This window comes from Cucurbita moschata, unplaced genomic scaffold, assembly GCF_002738365.1.
Source record: "Cucurbita moschata cultivar Rifu unplaced genomic scaffold, Cmos_1.0 Cmo_Scf00030, whole genome shotgun sequence".
Lineage (NCBI taxonomy): Eukaryota > Viridiplantae > Streptophyta > Magnoliopsida > Cucurbitales > Cucurbitaceae > Cucurbita > Cucurbita moschata.
Genome location: NW_019268546.1, coordinates 1121487 through 1141026, shown reverse-complemented (window position 1 = coordinate 1141026; position 19540 = coordinate 1121487). Strand labels below are relative to the sequence as shown.

At 36.8% G+C, this 19540-nt stretch overlaps 3 protein-coding genes across 20 annotated transcripts; 2 read left to right on the top strand and 1 right to left on the bottom strand.

Moving 5' to 3' along the window:
• Positions 1 to 2102: 2102 nt before the first annotated feature.
• On the top strand, positions 2103 to 8704 carry LOC111464560 (beta-amylase 7-like). 14 transcript variants are annotated; one of them, XM_023108813.1, is made up of 13 exons: positions 2106 to 2378; positions 2478 to 2569; positions 2975 to 3026; positions 3145 to 3554; positions 3722 to 4009; positions 4345 to 4422; positions 4590 to 4793; positions 6132 to 6326; positions 6610 to 6774; positions 7156 to 7420; positions 7572 to 7783; positions 7943 to 8162; positions 8273 to 8704. In XM_023108813.1, the coding sequence occupies exons 1-13, from the start codon at positions 2249 to 2251 to the stop codon at positions 8299 to 8301; spliced, it is 2340 nt and encodes a 779-aa protein (XP_022964581.1). In that variant the 5' UTR covers positions 2106 to 2248; the 3' UTR covers positions 8302 to 8704. The 14 variants fall into 14 exon arrangements, with proteins under 14 accessions (XP_022964593.1, XP_022964581.1, XP_022964582.1 ...); XM_023108814.1 differs by having other exon boundaries at positions 2107 to 2360; positions 7156 to 7416; positions 7565 to 7783; XM_023108812.1 differs by having other exon boundaries at positions 2107 to 2378; positions 7156 to 7416; positions 7565 to 7783.
• LOC111464562 lies at positions 8496 to 13233 on the bottom strand. 3 transcript variants are annotated; one of them, XM_023108828.1, is made up of 6 exons: positions 12810 to 13233; positions 11405 to 12533; positions 10676 to 10734; positions 10343 to 10471; positions 9389 to 9524; positions 8496 to 9070 (listed from the first exon to the last, which is right to left on the bottom strand). In XM_023108828.1, the coding sequence occupies exons 2-6, from the start codon at positions 12107 to 12109 to the stop codon at positions 8756 to 8758; spliced, it is 1344 nt and encodes a 447-aa protein (XP_022964596.1). In that variant the 5' UTR covers positions 12110 to 12533; positions 12810 to 13233; the 3' UTR covers positions 8496 to 8755. The 3 variants fall into 3 exon arrangements, with proteins under 3 accessions (XP_022964596.1, XP_022964597.1, XP_022964595.1); XM_023108829.1 differs by having other exon boundaries at positions 11405 to 12120; XM_023108827.1 differs by having other exon boundaries at positions 11405 to 13233.
• Positions 13234 to 15805: 2572 nt separating this feature from the next.
• Positions 15806 to 19216, top strand: LOC111464563 (riboflavin biosynthesis protein PYRD, chloroplastic). Of its 3 annotated transcripts, none has more exons than XM_023108830.1 (4): positions 15806 to 15931; positions 16422 to 16794; positions 17703 to 18001; positions 18425 to 19216. In XM_023108830.1, the coding sequence occupies exons 1-4, from the start codon at positions 15888 to 15890 to the stop codon at positions 19014 to 19016; spliced, it is 1308 nt and encodes a 435-aa protein (XP_022964598.1). In that variant the 5' UTR covers positions 15806 to 15887; the 3' UTR covers positions 19017 to 19216. The 3 variants fall into 3 exon arrangements, with proteins under 3 accessions (XP_022964598.1, XP_022964599.1, XP_022964600.1); XM_023108831.1 differs by having other exon boundaries at positions 15827 to 15931; positions 16471 to 16794; XM_023108832.1 differs by lacking the exon at positions 15806 to 15931 and adding an exon at positions 15969 to 16070 and having other exon boundaries at positions 16471 to 16794.
• Positions 19217 to 19540: the final 324 nt, after the last annotated feature.

Genomic DNA, 19540 nt, shown 5'->3' with positions numbered 1-19540 from the left:
AACCCAAGTCTCTCGAGTGAGAGCCGAGTATCCTAACCAACTAAACTACAACAGAATTGCCCATCAGTCAGTTGTTATGATTTTATTTATTTATATTTTTAAAGATATAACAAACAAAAAATTCAAATTCCGTTGCCGAGACTTGAACCCAGATCTCTTAGATGAGAGTCAAGTATCCTAAAGGTGTGAAAGTTATCTTATTTATAATCAAATAAATTACAAGGATATGGAAATACTAATAAATGGAAATAACAATAAATGGAAAGATATCTATAGTAATAAGGCAAATATTAGATATTTGCCTTATAATAAAATATCAAATATAATATATACGGGAAAGTATAATTTATTACTAAATATCCTTAACACCCCACCGCAAGCTGAGCGTCAGATTTGAACGAACGTGAAGCTTGGATCTGAAAAATTCAAAGAGGTTGCGAAACACTTTTCGTGAAGATGTCAACAACCTGGTTCAGAGGAGGCGTAGAGAAACACTTTCTTGGCCATCGAAAATTGCAGAGGGATTGCTGCTTAGCGGCGATGCTGCCTTGGCTTCGGTGAGAATATGTCTAACCCATGAAGAGGGATTGTCGCTTAGCGACGATGCTGCCTTGGCTCTGGTGAGAATATGTCTAACCCCAAGAAGTAGAAGGGGAAACCTAGAGCAAGGGACAAAGACAATGTTGAAGTCGAAAGAGTCGCCACATTGGGCGAAGGAACCAATTTTGGCGAGAAGGGCAGCTGGAAGAGTCGCCACATTGGGGCGAAGGAGCCAATTTTGGCGAGAAGGGCGGCGGCAACTTGGTTGGTGAAGATGCCAGTGCGGCGCCCAGATTCCAAAGGTAAATCTCTGCAGAAGGTCGATGGGCTTATTGAGATTCTGTATATTTTCGAAGAGGAATGCTGATGAAGATCCTAAGATTAGGGTTTTTGTGAAGGATGAAGGATGAAGGATGAAGGGAAAATTGGGAAGAAAATGAAAGAGGCTATGTTTGGAAAAGGTGAGGTTGTATGTACAGAATATGGCGAAGGATGATTTGGAGGTCAAAAGGGTGGAGCCGAAGAATAATCAATCGGCTCTGCATGTGGCAGCCATGACGACTGCCCCTACGGCGTCAAAGCCAACAGTGGTGGTGGAGAAGAACAGTAGAAGATTTCAAAAGCCATTGAAAAGAAAGAATCCGGGTTGCTAAACCAAAATGGCTCTGATACCATGTGAATGTTTGCTGAATCCACCACACCTAAATGATGTGAAAATTATCTTATTTATAATCAAATAAATTACAAGGACATGGAAATAGTAATAAATGGAAATAACAATAAATGGAAAGATACCTATAGTAATAAGGCAAATGTTAGATATTTGCCTTATAATAAAATATCAAATATAATATATATGGTAAACTATAATTTATTACTAAATATCCTTAACAATAATGCATTCAAATTTATTTAAAAGGAATATAAATCTTTATAACCAATGTGATAAGACAATTCTATTCGATCAATAGATAAGACTAGAATTAGATTAGACACTTCTTCTTGTCACAACTCCCGGAATAATATAATCATGTTAGGGCTAGACGCATACATTCACATACTACTTAGAACATAGAGGAAGAGAAAAAAAAATTCTAACTTAAAAAATATTTATTTATTTCATGAAATGAAATGGAAGAGGGAGTGAGTGGACAGAGATTTCTTTTTATCTTAATTTATTTTTTTTAGAAGAGTTATTATATAAAAAATATTTATTTATATTTGAATGGTTGAGTAAACAATTTACAAGTAAATATTTTTTAAAAATAATAGATAATTAAATCAAATTGAGGGGAAGCCACTTTCAAAGAGACATTCAATCAATAAACATAATTTTATTTTTAAAAGTGTAGAAATAAATATTAAAATAATAAAATAAAAATAAAATTTTAATAAATCCCTTGAAAAGAAATCCACGGTTCACACAATTTGTCCACGTCACACGATTTGTGCGTATTCGAAGGCAAGGAGAAACATGAAAATCCTATGTTGGAGATAGGAGTTTAGCCAACGCGCTGCAAAGCACGTGTGATCCACACGGGGCACACCCCTCCCCCTCTCGCGCTTATACCCTTACACGCCTCATTCGTGCCACACATCCACACGCGCGCGCGTGCGAAGATCCTCCTCCTCGCATGCTCGCACGTTTGAGAATCAATCTCTCTCTCTTTCTCGCCGGACCAGTGAATCGCCGTGGACTGTCGAACCCATGTTCCTTGATTCTTCTCCGGTCGAACCATGCCTGGTTGACGGAAAATCGATTCTGAAGTATCTCGCCTTTCGCTGGAAAGGTTTCGTCATTTTCGCCAGAGAATTTTCAGGTTTTGTTGGAGATTTAGGTGTTCATACCGATTTTTTTTTTTTTTTTTTTTTGGCTTTTACTGTTGAATTGTTCTTCCAGAATTCAGAACTGAGATTTGGAAGTGAAAATTTTGAAGAAATCAGTTGGTTTCAGGCTTTGGAGACATGCGTGCCTTCTGCTGGTGCTGGTAGAGCTTGTGCGATGAAAATCAAACGTGACGTACTTAAGGTAAGTACTGCAGCTTTCATTCTCGAGAAGTTTAAGTTACTTATGAGCTACGAATCAGACTCCCTTGTATACAATCTGTGTTTTCAGAAGTTAACTTTTCATGGTGTTTATGGATGATAGAATAGATATCGAATTCTTTTCGGACTGTGTAGTCTTAAATCAAATGAATAGCAGAATATTTCTAGCGAATACGTTATGATGTTTCAACGTTCCATGAAAATTGAACTAGTTTCTTGTTCTGTCTCGTTGATGCATTAAAGATGTAATATGTTGAATTTCAATGTTCTAACTTGACTGAAAGTTTGAGATCTTCAAACTCCAAAATTGTTTTGAATTTTTATTGGATGTTTATATGTTAGAAGTTCGACATGTAATAGTTAATTTCTTGTTTGATTTTGTTGGCAGTGTACTTTTTCCTGCCAGCTTTGTAGAGAAGTCCAAGCGCATAGTGGTAGTGGTACCATATGGAACACGTTATCTGGACAATAATTGTTGCTAGATTGAGAAATAGTGGAATTCCAGTATATTATTTTGAAACAACGTGATTATGGCAACAAATATGCAAAAAATGATAGGCACGAGTGAGGAAGATGATGATGAAGATGTGGAGATGGATGTAAAAGAGGAGGATGGTGAAGAAGATGATGGAGTGAGGCGGATTCGTACTTCATTAATAGTTGGGGATGATGGAGGAATGGTGTCGAGTGGTAGCAACAACAACCAGTTTGAACAGCACCATGTGCAAGAACAATTGGGCACCCCTGGGGGTGGCCGTAGGTGTCGACCACTGGAAGAGAAAGAGAGAACGAAACTGAGAGAGCGGCATCGAAGGGCAATCACTGCCAGGATCTTGGCAGGTCTTCGGCGGCATGGTAATTATAATCTTAGAGTTAGGGCAGATATCAATGATGTGATTGCAGCTCTGGCTACAGAAGCTGGTTGGGTAGTTCTTCCAGATGGAACCACGTTTCCTTCAAGATCTCAGGTAGTTGTTACTCGAGGTAGCCATTCCTCTATAAGTGAAAATTTCATTCATGAAATAAGCATCATCCAGCTTAATTGTGAAACTTGTGTATCAACATTCCTTGTATATTACCTCTAACAGATATCAGGAAATACCCAAATGGGAACATTTTTCTTCAACTTTTACAGGTCCCTAAACCTGCTAATGGAGGTTCTGCTGCAGTAGCTTCATCTTCTTCCCATATGGCCTCTCGACAAACTCCACCAAGCTCCACTAGGGGAGTCGGTTGTGGCTCTAAGAGCTTGCCGGAATACAATGCATGTCGGATGAAAGGTGTTTTCATGCCTAATTCACCACCGTATGATGCTTCCCCAAATGCTAGATGTCAAAGTTCATCCCTGGTGGGAGATGCTGGAGAACAGTCAGCTAGTCATCCTCTCATCAGTAGTTCAGTTGATGTTGTAGATGGAATGCAGGTAGTCAAATTGGTTGTTTCTGTGTCCATATGCGGGTTTGTTCTCGTCATTCTTGCTCGTGCTTCGACACTGATTAATCACATAGATATTTCTCATTCCTCATTATGAATGCACTGTGGTAGAGGCACGACTGTGGTGGATGATGCATAATAAACACCGGACTTATTTCACGCTTGATTTTAATCGCCTTATCTAAGGATTTCAAGTATAAAAAAACACGTAGCATATTATTCTACTTAAAGTATAGAAAGCGATGATTAATACTTTGAACTCCTTATTTCAAGTGCTTTCTGTACCAATATATTGAAAATTGAATAATGTATTGTTCATTGTAGATTGTTGAAATGACACCAAAATTACCCGAACGTGACTTTGCTGGGAGTGCTTACATTCCAGTTTATGTGATGCTACCGGTAGGTGCCCTTCAAAGTTCTGTTCCCCATGAGTTACTCTACGATTCGGCCTTCTGTTGGAAAGCATCTTTTGATGTTGACAAAAATGGGGTCGTTGTTGGAGATTGCTGCTGCTATGCATTATATTTTGGAGTTGCTTATTTACATGTCCCTTTTCTTGGTGATAGTTGGGTGTCATTAATATGAAGTGTGAGCTAGTTGATCCAGATGGGTTGCTAAAGCAGCTAAGGCTGCTGAAATCAGTAAATGTCGATGGTGTCATGGTTGATTGTTGGTGGGGGATAGTTGAAGCTCATTCTCCACAGGAATATAATTGGAATGGCTACAGGAGACTTTTTCAGATGGTGCATGAATTGAAGCTCAAATTACAGGTGAAGATATTATCTCATATCACCTTGACTCTCTTGCTTTCATGTTCTCTCTTGTAGGATAACATGATAGTTATGTTTGTCTCCGAATGTTAAGGTCAGGTCATAGTTCATGTTAGAAATCACGACTCCCCGTAATGGTATGATGTTGTCCACTTTGAGAATAAGCTCTCATGACTTTGCTTTGGGCTTCCGGGCTTCCCCAAGAGGCCTTATACCAATGGAGATGTATTCCTTACTTATAAATCCATGATCGTTCCCCAAATTAGCCAATGTGGGACTCCCTCCCAACAATCCTCAACCGTTCATGCTCATATTTTTCTTAATCTTCTCTTTAGAATAATCTTTTAGGGGGAAAAAAGAAAGAAACTTTCAAATACTTGGTTACATGCTCTGCGGAGCAATTTAAAATTTTAATTTTTCAAGCCTAGGATAAAATTTTATAATTCACAATACATTACAATACACATTACATAACTTTTAAAAACTGATTTACGAACTTTTTTGGAGTCGTCTCTAGTTATGTAGCCTTAAACCAGAGAGTTTATCTTTTGCTCTTGCATGATACTTAGCATGTGGGATGTAGGCTATTGGAGGTTGGGACATTATTTAAATAAAAACTTCCACCCACATTGAATCACCTCGGTGAACACCTGCAATTGGTAATAGTACTTGTCAGTTTCTTCCTTGGCATAGTTTGACGGCTTCATGATATTGAAAAATGTTGAAAATCTTTATGATAGCTATTCCCTCAAAACAAATGAATTGGGTAAGCCATCATGTCAGACTTATGAATTGGAAGGCAATTGGCAGTTATAACTCATATACTTAAGTTGTTCTTGTGAAGTTGACTTCGTTTACAATAGAAGGTTGCTTTCTGGTATGGAATGTCTTCACTAGGAAAATTTCTTGGCTGAATTTGTAAGTTATCTTCTCCACATAAACAGACATTTTGCTACAAAGATGGGAAGTCTTACAAACTCTCATATTTATTTCCCCTTGTATAGATTTTTTGAATAATTTAGTTTCACGTCGACCAAGTAGATATCTTTGAACATAAAGAAATTATAAATTTCTTGGTCTTGCTTTAACATCCAAGAGATGTATTGATATCTACTGACTTGGTGAACTTTTGTTTCAGCCAATTTTTAGGAGGTTGGTTAAAATTCCTACTGAAACTTTTGTTAGAATTACTGCTTGCTTTCATCTTAGACTTAAAATCTACCTGCATTATTAGACATCAACATCTTTTCAATCATCAGCATCTTATATGTAGTTTTTTGAATTATATTCTAAAAGTTTTTGTTAATTGAAAATTTTTATCTGGGTTATACAATTCAGGTTGTGCTATCATTTCATGAATGTGGAGGCAATGTTGGTGATGATGTTTGTATTCCGCTACCTCATTGGGTAGCTGAAATTGGTCGGAGTAATCCTGACATATTCTTTACTGATAGGGAGGGAAGACGCAATCCTGAATGTCTCTCATGGGGAGTCGATAAGGAGCGAGTGTTAAAAGGCCGTACAGGTCTTGAGGTAACTTTAATAAAAGATTATTATGAGGTCATGTTTTATTGTAAAGATATGAATTGAACATGAGGATACTTGAAACCAAACAACTAAGTCCGGCTTGATCCATTACCTCCCTAGCATGCTTATTTTATCATTGGTGTCTGTTGAGCCAGTGCCATGTGTCTGTGTTCTTATTGAAACAAAAGCCTCTATTGCCAATCATCAAACCCGTTACGAATTTTCCTCGTTACATGGATCGGCGAATTTCATAATGTTAACTTTTTTTTTCATTGGTGAATACATATAGGTTTATTTTGACTACATGAGAAGCTTTCGTGTTGAATTTAATGATTTCTTTGAAGATGGTGTCATCACGACAATTGAAGTCGGTTTGGGACCATGTGGAGAGCTTAGATTTCCATCCTGTCCTGTTAAGCATGGCTGGAGATATCCCGGCATTGGTGAATTCCAGGTAATATGCTGCACTACGTAATGTTATAAGATTTTCTTGCAATCAGAACTTCAAATTTGCAATTTTGTGGATTCTTATTCTTAATTAAATGTTAAACTTACTGTTTGGAACGATTTTTATTTTGAATTGGAAAGCTTTCTTGTAATCCACCTTCCATTATTACATTCATCAATGAAATTTGTTTCTGTTCCAAAGAAAGAAAAAAAAAAAAAAACAGAATGCTTTTTTACTCGGGGAATTGAGAATGATCCCCCTAATCATTTTTGATGTAACAAGTCGTGTCTTTCCCCTCGAACCTACTCTACGTTTTGTTGCTACTAACATCTCTGCAGCCTAAACCTTTTGTTAACAAGTCTGATTTTAAAAGTTTCTTCATTTCAGTGTTATGATCAGTATTTGTTGAAATATTTGAGGAAAGCAGCAGAAGCAAGGGGACACTCCTTCTGGGCCAGAGGGCCAGATAATGCTGGTTCCTATAGCTCTCGGCCACACGAAACAGGTTTCTTTTGTGATGGTGGTGATTATGATGGCTACTACGGTCGATTCTTCCTTAATTGGTACTCCCAAGTTTTAGTAGATCACGGTGATCTAGTACTTTATCTGGCAAAGTTAGCCTTTGAAGGAACCCACATTGTTGCCAAGGTAGGTGAGCTTTGTAGGCAATAAGTTTTCTTTGAAGTATTTTTGTTACATTCTATTGTAGACTTCTGTTTAAAAGTTGAAACGGGTAGAGATTTCGAGTTTTCTGTAGCTGGCTTAATACACCTACTGTATTTTAATTGCTGAGCAGCTCTCAGGTATTCACTGGTGGTACAAGACAGCAAGTCATGCGGCTGAATTGACTGCTGGGTTCTATAACCCTTGCAATCGGGATGGCTATGCTGCAATTATGGCAATGCTGAAGAAACATTCTGCTTCTCTGAACTTCACTTCTGCTGGATTGCACATGTTAGATCAGCAAGAAAACATCACGAATACGTCGTCTGATCCCGAGGCAGTAGTCTGGCAAGTAAGAACATAATATTTGACTCAAATTTTCTAATACCGCTCGTATACCTTATTTTCTACCTATATATTACCAGGAGAAATCATACTTCAAATCTTGTTTGACACTTCCTCACTCCCTATGTTTTCTCTGCTTTCGCAAAATCGCTCTCCAACAATCCAGGTGACCTATGCTGCACGGGACATTGGTGTAGAAGTTGTAAGTGAGAACGCTCTTCCTTTCCTCGACAGAGTAGGTTATAACAAGATATTGGATAATGCCAAGCCCCTTGACGATCCAGATGGGAGATATTTGTCATCCTTTATCTATAACAGGCTCACTCCACTTCTCTTGGAAAGACATAACCTCGAGGAGTTTGAACGATTTGTCAAGAAAATGCACGGTAAAGCTCTCGTCCACTTCTTCTCGTTGCGAAAACCTATTCTAACATGTTGATATAGACTTGATAAGAGAGAAAACATATAAATCGGAACTGTTGCTTTGCAAATGCAGGAGAATCTGTTCATGATCTCCAGGTATAGCCAGCAAGAAGATGCACAATTAATCTCTCCACAAATATTGGAAGTTGTGAACACATTGCAGATCAGGGTAATCGATGTTATTTGTTGCAATGATTAAACAGCAGTTGTAAATGGTGTTTTATGCATTACTAATGATAATCACCCTTTTACAATGGATGCAAGAGGCCATTTTCTTGGACATGTCAAGAATATTCTCAACATCTTATTCACTATTATAAAATAATAAATGATAACAATCCATTTTACCACAACATCATTTCTAGACTAAGGCTTTTGCTTACCAAATGAAGCAAAGCAAATCAAAGCCAAGAAAAAGGAAAAAAAAAAAAACTCTATCCGTGCTATTCAAGGAATAAATGAGGCATCTACTAAATCTCTGTTTCTTTTTACAGTAAAAAAAAAATGAAACTTTGCAGCTTCTACTTCCTCCTAAGAATTCATAATTCAGAAAGGCTTAAGATTTCTTGAACACCATTTTACCAGACTGATCCACGTCGAAAAACTGATTTATGAACTTATCCCATCGATCCCTTCGTTTTGTCGATGATGATACCAATGCATCTTCGATTGATTGGCTAGAATTCTCACCTTCTTCCAATTCATTGAACGTTCCGTAGGAGGGTGGTAAGTTTACATCAGGGATTTCCAAAGCAGCAGCTCGCTCGAGAGCTGCCTGGTATTCTTCGCCATGTCCTCGTTCTACCGAAGCCTGCCGTTGCATCCTCTGCTGCACTGGGATTTCCAAGGCTTTATCATTCTCCAACATGATCTGGGGAAAGGAAAAGACTAACTTTTTTCAACACATTTCAGCTGATGCAAATTCTATTAACCTACCAAAACTTAAATGAATCATCAGAAATACATGTGCGGGAAAAGGATGGACAAGCTGTCCAACATGTAGCTCGTTAATGTGATGTCAAATAGCCACATACAGACGCTCGGCCATGTCGATTACTAATACGTAAGTGAATTTCATGATCACAAACATATCATAAAAATGTGGTTGGGAACTTCCAGCGATTCCCCATCTAAACTAGAAAATATAATCTTGTTTTACTGCTGAAGCAAGAGGCAAAAGATGACTTACATCAAGAGCCTTCTGAGACTCTCTCTCGATCCATATGATAGCATGGTCTGAAGTAGCATTGCAAGAAAGGACTAAATGCTCAAACCTCTTATCTACAGGCACTGCTGTCTTCACAACCGGAGGAAATCTTCCTATCCTGAAAATGGACAATATCAGTGAGAGAAGGATGCACAAGGACCTACAAAAAAACAAACCTCAAAGCTAATTAGAAGAACGGACCCCAATCCAAAAGAACGAGACCAAACTGGTAGTTAACGAAAAAGTTCGATTAACGGATGCCCACAAGACCTCTCGGACTTTCTAAAGATTTTACTATTCCTCTAAAGCAAAATGCCCCACAAAGTAGCGGAAAAAAAATGAGTCTGCCACGGGACTCTTCCCCTTTGTCATGAGAAGGAGGGTTCAAGAGGACCTCCTCAATCATGGAGCAACACCCACTGTTACAGTACAAAGGATAGCAGACTTGAGGAAAGTTTGAACACACTAAGGTCTTCGGTAAGCTTGTATCGACCTTTTTCCCTTCTTTTTATTACGTCACATAACATTGTTACCACAACAGAAATACGAAAGGCGAGTCCTGCTAATTCTAACTACCCGGCCTCTTCAAAACTCGAACCATTACATTAACTCACCTTCAGATCCCTCCTAGCATTCATAAAAAAAACTGGAAATCGACCCAATCAGATTCTTTGGTTTTTTAGCTTTTCTTCTCTAAACAATTTTTTACAAAGAAGTTGAATAACATTCTGAATACGATTATTAAGAAAGCGTTAATGAGCACCCAATGCATTCAATAACCTTCATCAACAGTTGGAACTAAAAGAGCAAAGAATAAATGACTTAACTGAGAGTTCCCTATCTAGTAAAAAAATGCATCATCATGTCACCAAGTGAGGAACCATTTCTAATTGAACTAACTTTGAACTACCTTAACTTAAATAAAGCCTTTCTTACCTAAAGGGTTTTCGCTCAACAATGTGATAAAGACGACCAGGTGCATAAAGGCGTCTTGGATCTTTAAGCATCTTCTCCTCCATTGTGCATGTATCCTTCAAGCACATCACGCATAATAAACATGGTAGGCTGTTCAGACAAGGATAATCAATCATTACGATGTAAAAGATCTAGCATATAACAAAAGTGCTTAATTCACTAACAAGAAAGAAGTCTTCAGCAAATGCCTACGACAATTTTTACCATTCATGCTTGTTGAAACATAGATGTAAAATTTGTCCATGATTTTTTAAAAGAATTTAGAAAGAGGTGCTAACAAGATTGTAATCGTACCAGACAAGATATTTGAATACATCTTCCAAAGCTGTGGTAGTCCGAGGTAAGAAATCATCCTGGTACATCACAATCAAGCACATTGACTATAATCATTTAACACCAAGAGTAAAGCATAAATAGAGATTTATTGCTTCCAAGAGATTAAACGTGTGTTCGAAAAAATAGTCAACAAAACCACACAATCATCTTATGTCTGCATAGTGCGGAAGTAAGATGCAACATACAAAGCTCATCATCAAGCATATGAAAGTGATGCTTCTTTTGGGACGTCATTTCATAGCAAACGACACATCTTCAAGCATTGAGCTTTGCTTCTCTGAAAATATCATAGAAGGTAGCTACCCTCCCATATGTTGTTTTTAATATTAAAGATACGATATGAATTATGTTGCTTCATATCCCCTCTTCTAATTTCATACTATAAAAAAAAAATGTTCCTTATAGAAAAATAAGATTGTGTTTAAAAGTTCAGTAAGCATTTCCAATATTGATGCGTTTCAATTATTTTATATCAACCATACAGTACATTTTCACTGATGAAAAGCTTTGAATATGATGTGTTACACAGTACAGAGTTCTGTACAACGTATCCAAGTGGCCTTCACTGAATTCAACCACCATGAACCTATCTAGTTTAAATTCTATACCATCTCAAGATCTTAAACCTATGAGTTACAAACATTCAGAGAAAACAAGTTTGTTTGCAATCATATTTGATAACTGTACCTGGAGTACTACAGAGTTGATCACGTCTGCATATCTCACTGCCAAATTTAGCGACATGCACCGAGGAGGCGCAATAGCAAAGCATCTGATCCTCTTTCTCTGAATGTTCCCCAATCTATCCTGTTTCTGCAGTGCAATTATCGTCAACAATGCCACTACTCCAGCCCCTAGGGAATGCCCAACAAATGTCAAAGTGTAACCTGGATTCTTTTCAACCAGTTCCTTTAAAACCTCACACTCTGCATCAAAAATCCATATAGCTGCCTTCAAAAGGCCATTGTGTACATACCCACCACAAAACTTCGTCTGCCCAAGTTTGTTATCTAGCAAGACTGCATAATCACTTTCTTTTGCCAAATTAAGTCCTCTAACTCCCAAGACAACATCACCGTGATCGTGATCAACGTAAATCATATATGGGGAAACACGACCAAGAGTTCCTTCATAATCCTTTCTTAGTAGTACCCAATCAGGATTAATGCCATAGCCACCTGGAGGAGCCCAAAGTGGGTTCCGGAGATCATCTTCATAGACAGATAGAATTAATCGACAATAGCGAGGAATAGGTTCAAATTCCTCAGTCGTGGCCAGGCTCCAGTTTTCACTTTCATGGCCAGCATTATAGAGAAATTTCAACCACAACCAACGAGCACATGCTATACAGTAGACACCTTCAGCGACGGGAATACAACAGGCCAGTGACATAGAAAATGAGGCTAGGAACACATGAAGTTATAAGAATCAAATACATTTAAAAATGACAGTTCAAGAGAAGAACTTAAAAAGAAAGAGGAAAAACTGTATTTGAATGCCAAAAACAGTACAATTGTTAACAAAAAAAAAAGAAGGGTTCTTAACAGTAAGACTAGAAATGAAGAAATTCAACTGGAACCGGGTCTAAAACTTCCTGGGGTTCTTCCCAATTCTTCCCAGAACACTCGAATTTGCAAAAAAAAAACTTCAGATATACTAAAGAAACCTATTGAAGAGAGCACCGAGAGTTTCTCTCGAACTCCAGAGTGATAATCCTTACACAACCAGAAATTTTATGAATCAAACAAAGGCAAGCATCTGAAAGGGGATGATAAAGTGAAAGAACAAAACCATTAAACAATCAGCAGCCTAAAGCCTGCAAGAAAGAGAAGCACCACAACAACCCATCACAGAAAATCAACTGGGAAACCCTAAATCATCACTAAAATGCTCATTCATACATAAAAAAAATTTAAAAAAATTGAAGTTAAGATACAGACAAAAGATGGGGGGATGATGACATCCAAGGAAGATAAATTTTCGCAAGCTGGGAAAGGTTTCGGCCGAGTTGCATTTCGATTAACAACAATAATAGAGAAGGAAATAAACAACAGATAAACAGAGAGAAAGAGAGTGGAAAACGCAAGTATACCTGCCGCAGCCAACGCCAGTCAAGCCCATGTCACAAATGGAATCAAGCATCTACCATGATAAATGCCAAGTTTCCACGAGCTTCTCATAATTAACAATTATTTTTCCTACTGGAATTTAAAATTTAGACCGAGTATTATTGAAGCGATTGATACCGATGATGGGGACTTCTGGGACCGATTGATCGCTAGAACGAACTCGGTGGATGGCAATTTGTTTGAAGGGCCATGGCATTTGTTCGTCGTCGCTTCGATCCTAGGTTCCCTTTCAAAAAGTAGGTACCTCGATTGCGGCTTCTACAGAAAAGTACAACAGATCAATGATGAATTTCGCTGTATGATTTTGTTGGTGACTCCCAAATTCAATCAAAAAGCAACAAAAATAGGGAGAAACAAATCAATTTGTCTATGAATTTGGTTTTGTCTTGTTAATTTTAACCATAAATTTGTAAATGCAGACAAAATTGTTTGTACTATTTTTTGTTTTTTGTGCTTTTGTTCATTCACCAAATTGAGCATGATTTTTAATATAAATGTTTTTCAAAAACATTATTGTTTTTTTTAAGCATTTTTTTTAATAAAAAAAATTGTTTATAATTAAAATACTATTATATTTGATTACATTTTCTCGAAACCATTTTTATATCCAATTACAACTATCACTGTGAACTAATAAATTCACATTTATATTTAAAAATATATTCGTCGGCGGTGTCCGAGTTATGATTGGAGTTGTTCATCGATGATAGTTGTCGAGGGTGGTCGTCGGAATTGATCGCCAACATGAGTAGTTGCCAAAGTAAAGTCACTAAGGATTAATGACGATGGGCTACGATGGTCACCTGTAACATCTAAGTCCTGTGAAGAGTAATTTCTCAATTTTTTCTTTTAGGATTCGTATTTTCAAGCTTTTATTGAGAGCTTTGGAGGTCGAATTTCAAGATGAGGTAGAAGAGAAAAATGCTTTTAAAAAATCTAAAAATAAATAAATAAAGCAATAAAAAAAAAATTAGAAAAAAGTCGTCAATGTCACCGATGGGCAAAATGGTCATTTTAATCCCTTTTTCCTAGTTTAAGGTTTGTAGGAACTCTAATGAGATCAGGTTTGAAAATGAAAGAATGGGAGTTAGAGATTGAAGTTAGAATTTCACCAAAGATTTTTCACGAGAACAGTTCAATGGACTCAGACGAATCGAATTGGGCTTTTGAATGACCCAAACCTTTCAAGAAACGATAAAATTTGAGAAGTAAGAGTTTCAAGTTATTGTTCTCAGGTTTTCCTCAAATCCTCGAGTTTTATTTAGATTTAGGTTTTGAATTTTTAGCATGTTGTTCTTAGAGAAATTTCACGTAAATTTCATGAAGGAAGCCAGAGTTGAAGCGGATTGCAAGTCAACGTTCCGATGTACATCGAGAATGGAAAGAAGACGATGCAATCGATCGCAGACACGTGTTAGTTTGGGAGAGGAACGTGCATTGTTCATTGGATAGTATTGAAATGGCGTTACAATTTATGTTTCCCAAGTGTTATTAAAATTAGTATTTTTTTTTTTTTAGTATAATATGTCTCTTAAAATCTTTAAATTTCAAGCTTATAATTATTGAGATATATGTATGCATACATCATATTGATAGGCGCTAATAAAAAAAAAAAAAAAAAAAAAAGCACAAAAGTATGCATGCGTCATGCACAAAAATAGACGACACCTTGATACCTACAAAAATTAAAATGGTTGATGAAAGAGAAGTTACGAAGTTACAATCTGAAAGGGATACCGACTATGGACTGAAGGTCAAGAGTCTCAAGAAACAGTGGACGGTAATTATCGAAATGTTCAGACCAACATGTATTGGATTCGGTCAAAATGAAGAGTTCAAGTGTATCGAGGCAGATAAGGAGATGTTCAATGCATGGGCTAGTGTAAGATTGCAAAACCACGCTTAAAAAAGATATGCAGACAACCCAAATTCAAAATATTGCATCTCGATAAAAAGAAAATTTTGAAATGGATGTCGCAAGACAAAAGGAAGGAGTGAACAAACTCGAGCAACGTGTAGATTTGGACAAAGGCGACAGAGTACTTTTCTACACATGCAACTTAAATTGCATAGAATTGCAAAAAAAAAAAAAAAAAAAAAACTTGACCCTCGGTTAAGAAAAGGTAAGAACACTTATCTCTAATGATAAGGAATCACTCTGAGGGAAAGTAAAATTCAGATTATATTCTTGATCAAATATCTCAAAACAAGAACATTTGATTGAGATGCGAATCACTAAAAAAACATAAAGTTGATCATGTCAAGCTTGAATAATTCTAAACCTACCCTCTAAATTACTTAGTAGAAACACAACATACATGGTTTTATGTAGCCTCACAATGAATACCCTTGACCTTACTTACATGAGCCACTCCAAGAGTGAGTCATTACAAATACTTTATCGCCACAATTAGCAGCTATGTAAATATGCCTAAAATACATTAAACAAATATCATAATTCTAAATTATCATCCATCCAAAATTTGTCAAAGAAAAAAGGATCTATTCTTTGACCAACGGGTCTTCGGGAGCCGAGCCATACCATCCCACGGGCATCGCAATCAGTCTTCTGTTCCGGAATAAATTGAGCTTGATTATTCTTTAACAGAGCATAAATTGCAAATCTTGTGATAATTTGAGTAATATTTTCTTCACATATTCCTTGAAGTTTATCTTACATAATTGATGCATTGGTTCATAGAATATCTTTCGAACAATTTCTTGTGGGTATGAATTTCACCACGGCTATTAAATATATTTTGAATTAAAGAATAATATGAATTAAGTATAATTATTTGGTTGAATTTTATTAAGTGTTTATTAATTATAGATTTTTGTCTGGAATGGCTCCCAAAGAATTTAAACTCTGCACTATATTATAATAAGGATACCAACGGTCACAGTCAACTGTTCTTATTTTTGTCAAAAAGTTTATTAAAAGAAAAAAAAAGGGGGAAATATTAGAGAAATCTGTTAAAATAAATAAGAGCGGAGTTGTATGAAAAGGGAGTTGAAGGGAGGGGCGATTCTCGCTTCTCCGAATGGCGACGCGAATCATGGCTCTCAGTTCCTTCTCCTCCCTCTGGTGAGTTTCTTTCCCCTCCGTAACTTTCCCATGAATCTCACTTGCAAAAACGCGTAATCAGTAAGAAGAATCATGTTTTATGATTCGTCGATATGGATACAATTTTGCTTTGAACTTGCTCTGTTTCTTGATTCCTTTAGTATCCTTTGTTTCTCGTTTCTTGATTTAAGTATTTTGATTCGGTGCGATCTGTTTTTGTTCTTCATTGTATTTAATTTTCATCTCGCTGCTTGTTCGGTGGAGAATGATGTTGGAATTTTTTTCGAGAATTGTTTCTGTGAAAACAGTGAAACGAATTCCAGGTCGTTACATTTTCTGTTTACTTGAAATTCCCCGGTTTTTACTACTCTGTTGAGTTTGAATTTCTCTAAATGTCCTGGAGACATTACAAATGGAGCAGAATTTGGCTTGATTTTACTTGTAGTCTCTGCTAGGGAATTTTCATGTAAACTCAAGTTGTGTTGCTGATTGTTCTTACTTGATGTTGAAGGAATGCAACTCCAAAATTTACTCCACCTATATCCCTTAATTTTCCTCAGTATTCATCAATTCACCATCACCATTACCATCACAATGACGAACTCGGGCTCTATGATTGCTCAAGATCTAGGGTTTTGAGTTCACTGAAATGGACGGTTAAATCAGAGAGATGTAGGAGAGGGCATTTGGCTAAATGTGTTGGTGCGATTCAAGACACTGATTGTGATGCTGATGATGAGGTTTACATGAGGAGGTCTTTGGAGATTGCAAGGAAGGCAGTTGGCCACACAAGCCCAAATCCCATGGTGGGATGTGTAATTGTTAAGAATGGGAAGATTGTTGGCGAAGGCTTTCATCCTAAAGCAGGCCAACCTCATGCTGAGGTAAATCTCTAATTCCATTCCATTTTCTCGCCACAACTTTACTCTTTTCAGAGTTTATGCGTTTTGGCTTTATAGAGGTGAAAACTTATCGTTATAACCTATAGAATCTTTTTTTTGTGCTTTTATTCTTGGTTTCATGCTTTTTCTAGAATCTATGACAACTTTTTTTAAAAGATAATTTTAGAGAGATTAAAAAAGAGAGAAAAAAAGGAAAATTGAGAAAGATGAAAAGAAGCGTTGTTGAGAAAGAGGTAGATAAGCAAGAGATAGGAGGATAAAAATTAAGAACTTCTCAAAAGGCCCTTTAGGTGGTTGGATATGATTTTGTTACTAACTTCTAAGAAGTTCATATTCTATCCCAAATTTTCAACTTGTTCGAAAAGAACCCCTTTGTGTTAGCACATTTGTTTAATGTTTAATGGAAATTAGAATATTGATGGTAAATTGAAACTTCTCAAATGTTTGGAGCAAAATTGAAACCAACTATAAACGTTAGAAACATTTTGTAATTATGTTTGTTTTGTATGAAACTATGAAACTAAGATCGTGTTGGCATGTAGTTATAGTCATAATAAAAATTGTCAATAGAAAGTATTCTTTACAAGATAAAAATTGAGGTTAAATATCATGGACAAAATTGAACTTGGCTACACAGATTGGGAGATGATTTAGAAAACAAATTGAGTCAAAAAAAGTTAGGAGACAAAAAGACAAATTTTAGAATTTAAAAAAGAGAAATAAGAGTGAGACTTTGAAAAAGAAGACTTATTCTTAGAGTTTCTTTATTCTAAAAATATGCTTATATTTTAAAAAGATTACTGCAACAGGTTATCAAACAAGATCTTACCCATCTGTTTTGTGATTTAAAAGTGCCACTGATTTTTTGAAGCAAGAAATGAAATGATTAGGTATTTGCTCTGCGAGAAGCTGGGGATTTGGCAGAAAATGCGACAGCATATGTTAGTTTAGAGCCATGCAATCACCATGGAAGAACTCCGCCCTGCACGGAGGCTCTAATAAAAGCCAAAGTGAAAAGGGTGGTGATTGGTATGGTGGATCCAAATCCTATTGTTGCTTCCAAAGGCGTCCAACGACTCAGAGATGCAGGAATTGATGTGACTGTGAGGATGGAAGAAGATTCTTGCAAGAAGCTTAATGAAGCTTATATTCATCAAATCTTGACTGGGAAGCCTCTTCTTACTTTGAGGTAAATTCCATTTTTGGAAAAATTGCACTTGTCAAAGTTTCTCATCTATGAAGCACTAATACTTGGGTTAATATCTTTGTATCTAATACTCTAGTGTTTGTTATAAACGTTTTTGATACTATATAGCACAGTAGACTTGCCTCAAACATCAATTACATAAACTGTGCACAAGTCATTCACTTATGCCAAACACATTTGATAGTCTAATACATAGAGCTTCTTTATATTACATAAATGGATAGATTTACTGAGATTTAAGTTCCTTTATTTTATAAAAATGGTACGTATTTGTAAAAAAATGCATGCTTTATAATAAGCATGTAAAGTAACGTGTCACAATGTTGGGTCATATCGTATCTATGTCTCATCTCATGTGTTTTTTTTCTAAACTGCTGACTTATGGCGACGTCTGATTGACCACAGGTACTCCCTCTCTGTAAATGGCTGCTTTGTAGATCAGGTTGGGGAAGGAGCTGCAGACGCTGGTGGCTACTATTCACAACTACTGCAAGAATATAATGCTGTTCTAATTTCTCCTACCTCATCATCTGGGGAATTTGAAATTCCTGCATCTAAAGAACTTGGAGCCAAGCAGCCCCTTTGGATCATTCTACCGAATCTCGATGGTTCGGTCAACATTCCTCGCATCACAGATGCAACTACGGAAGTAGTAATCTTAACCGACAAAGAAGCGACTGTGGCCGAGAAGGGGATTGAAACGGTAGTTGTGGATCAATTAAGTTTGGGGAACATTCTAGATTACTGCAAGAACCAAGGACTAAACAGTGTGTTGTGGGACGTGAGAGGAGAGTTGGGAGTTCATGAAGAACTTCTAAAGGAGGGTATTGAGCAGAAATTGTTGCAGAAGTATGTTGTGGAAATGTTGCCACAATGGAAGGATTGCCAAAGTGGGAGGTGGGAAGCTTGGTTCAAGAGTACGGCCGAAAGTCTGAAGTTGAAGAGTTTGCAGCCCAGGATTTGTGGGGAGAGTGTTATTTTGGAAGGGAATTTCTAACAGATATTGGCCATTGAAGTTCAATAAAGGTGAGGGTATTGAACTTTTTATGTTCTCCACAACACAACACAGCACAGCACAGCACTCCTTTGGTGTTTAATCAAGACAATGAAGGTGGTGCCTTTCCCATTCTTCTTAATTAATCTTTATCATTGATTATAGAGCAAATTTTGGGGAGATTATTCCCTGATGTAGTTGCAAAAGTCCACTTCTCTGGTGACCAATTTTAAATTTTATTGAAGATATACGGATTAAATTTGAATATTTTGAAGTATGAGGATCGAATTCAACATAAAAAACAATTAGGATATATAATGTGTTGAATAAAGTAAATTTTACAAGCATTTTAGAAAGTGGGAAATTATTGGATTTCTAATTTGTTTGTAGTGTAAAAATATTCATGGACCATATCTAATCCAATACCAGATTTATGTACTGAACTTTCAATCTGACAAGGGAGAATGTAGAGAGGGCGACAGAGCAGAGACTTAGAGGACTTCCCCCATCCCATTGTCATTTCCTTT

Excerpts from the sequence above, each read along its gene's own strand:
- LOC111464560 (XM_023108812.1), top strand. The coding sequence starts at position 2,249 with ATGTTCCTTGATTCTTCTCCGGTCGAACCATGCCTGGTTGACGGAAAA. Across the intron at positions 4,010-4,344 it reads ATGTTGTAGATGGAATGCAG|ATTGTTGAAATGACACCAAA; the intron begins GTAGTCAAATTG and ends TGTTCATTGTAG. Across the intron at positions 6,327-6,609 it reads AAGGCCGTACAGGTCTTGAG|GTTTATTTTGACTACATGAG; the intron begins GTAACTTTAATA and ends GAATACATATAG.
- LOC111464562 (XM_023108827.1), bottom strand. The coding sequence starts at position 12,109 with ATGTCACTGGCCTGTTGTATTCCCGTCGCTGAAGGTGTCTACTGTATA. Across the intron at positions 10,735-11,404 it reads TCAACTCTGTAGTACTCCAG|GATGATTTCTTACCTCGGAC; the intron begins GTACAGTTATCA and ends GTGATGTACCAG. Across the intron at positions 9,071-9,388 it reads AGTCTCAGAAGGCTCTTGAT|ATCATGTTGGAGAATGATAA; the intron begins GTAAGTCATCTT and ends TCCTTTCCCCAG.
- LOC111464563 (XM_023108830.1), top strand. The coding sequence starts at position 15,888 with ATGGCGACGCGAATCATGGCTCTCAGTTCCTTCTCCTCCCTCTG. Across the intron at positions 15,932-16,421 it reads AGTTCCTTCTCCTCCCTCTG|GAATGCAACTCCAAAATTTA; the intron begins GTGAGTTTCTTT and ends TTGATGTTGAAG. Across the intron at positions 16,795-17,702 it reads CAGGCCAACCTCATGCTGAG|GTATTTGCTCTGCGAGAAGC; the intron begins GTAAATCTCTAA and ends TGAAATGATTAG.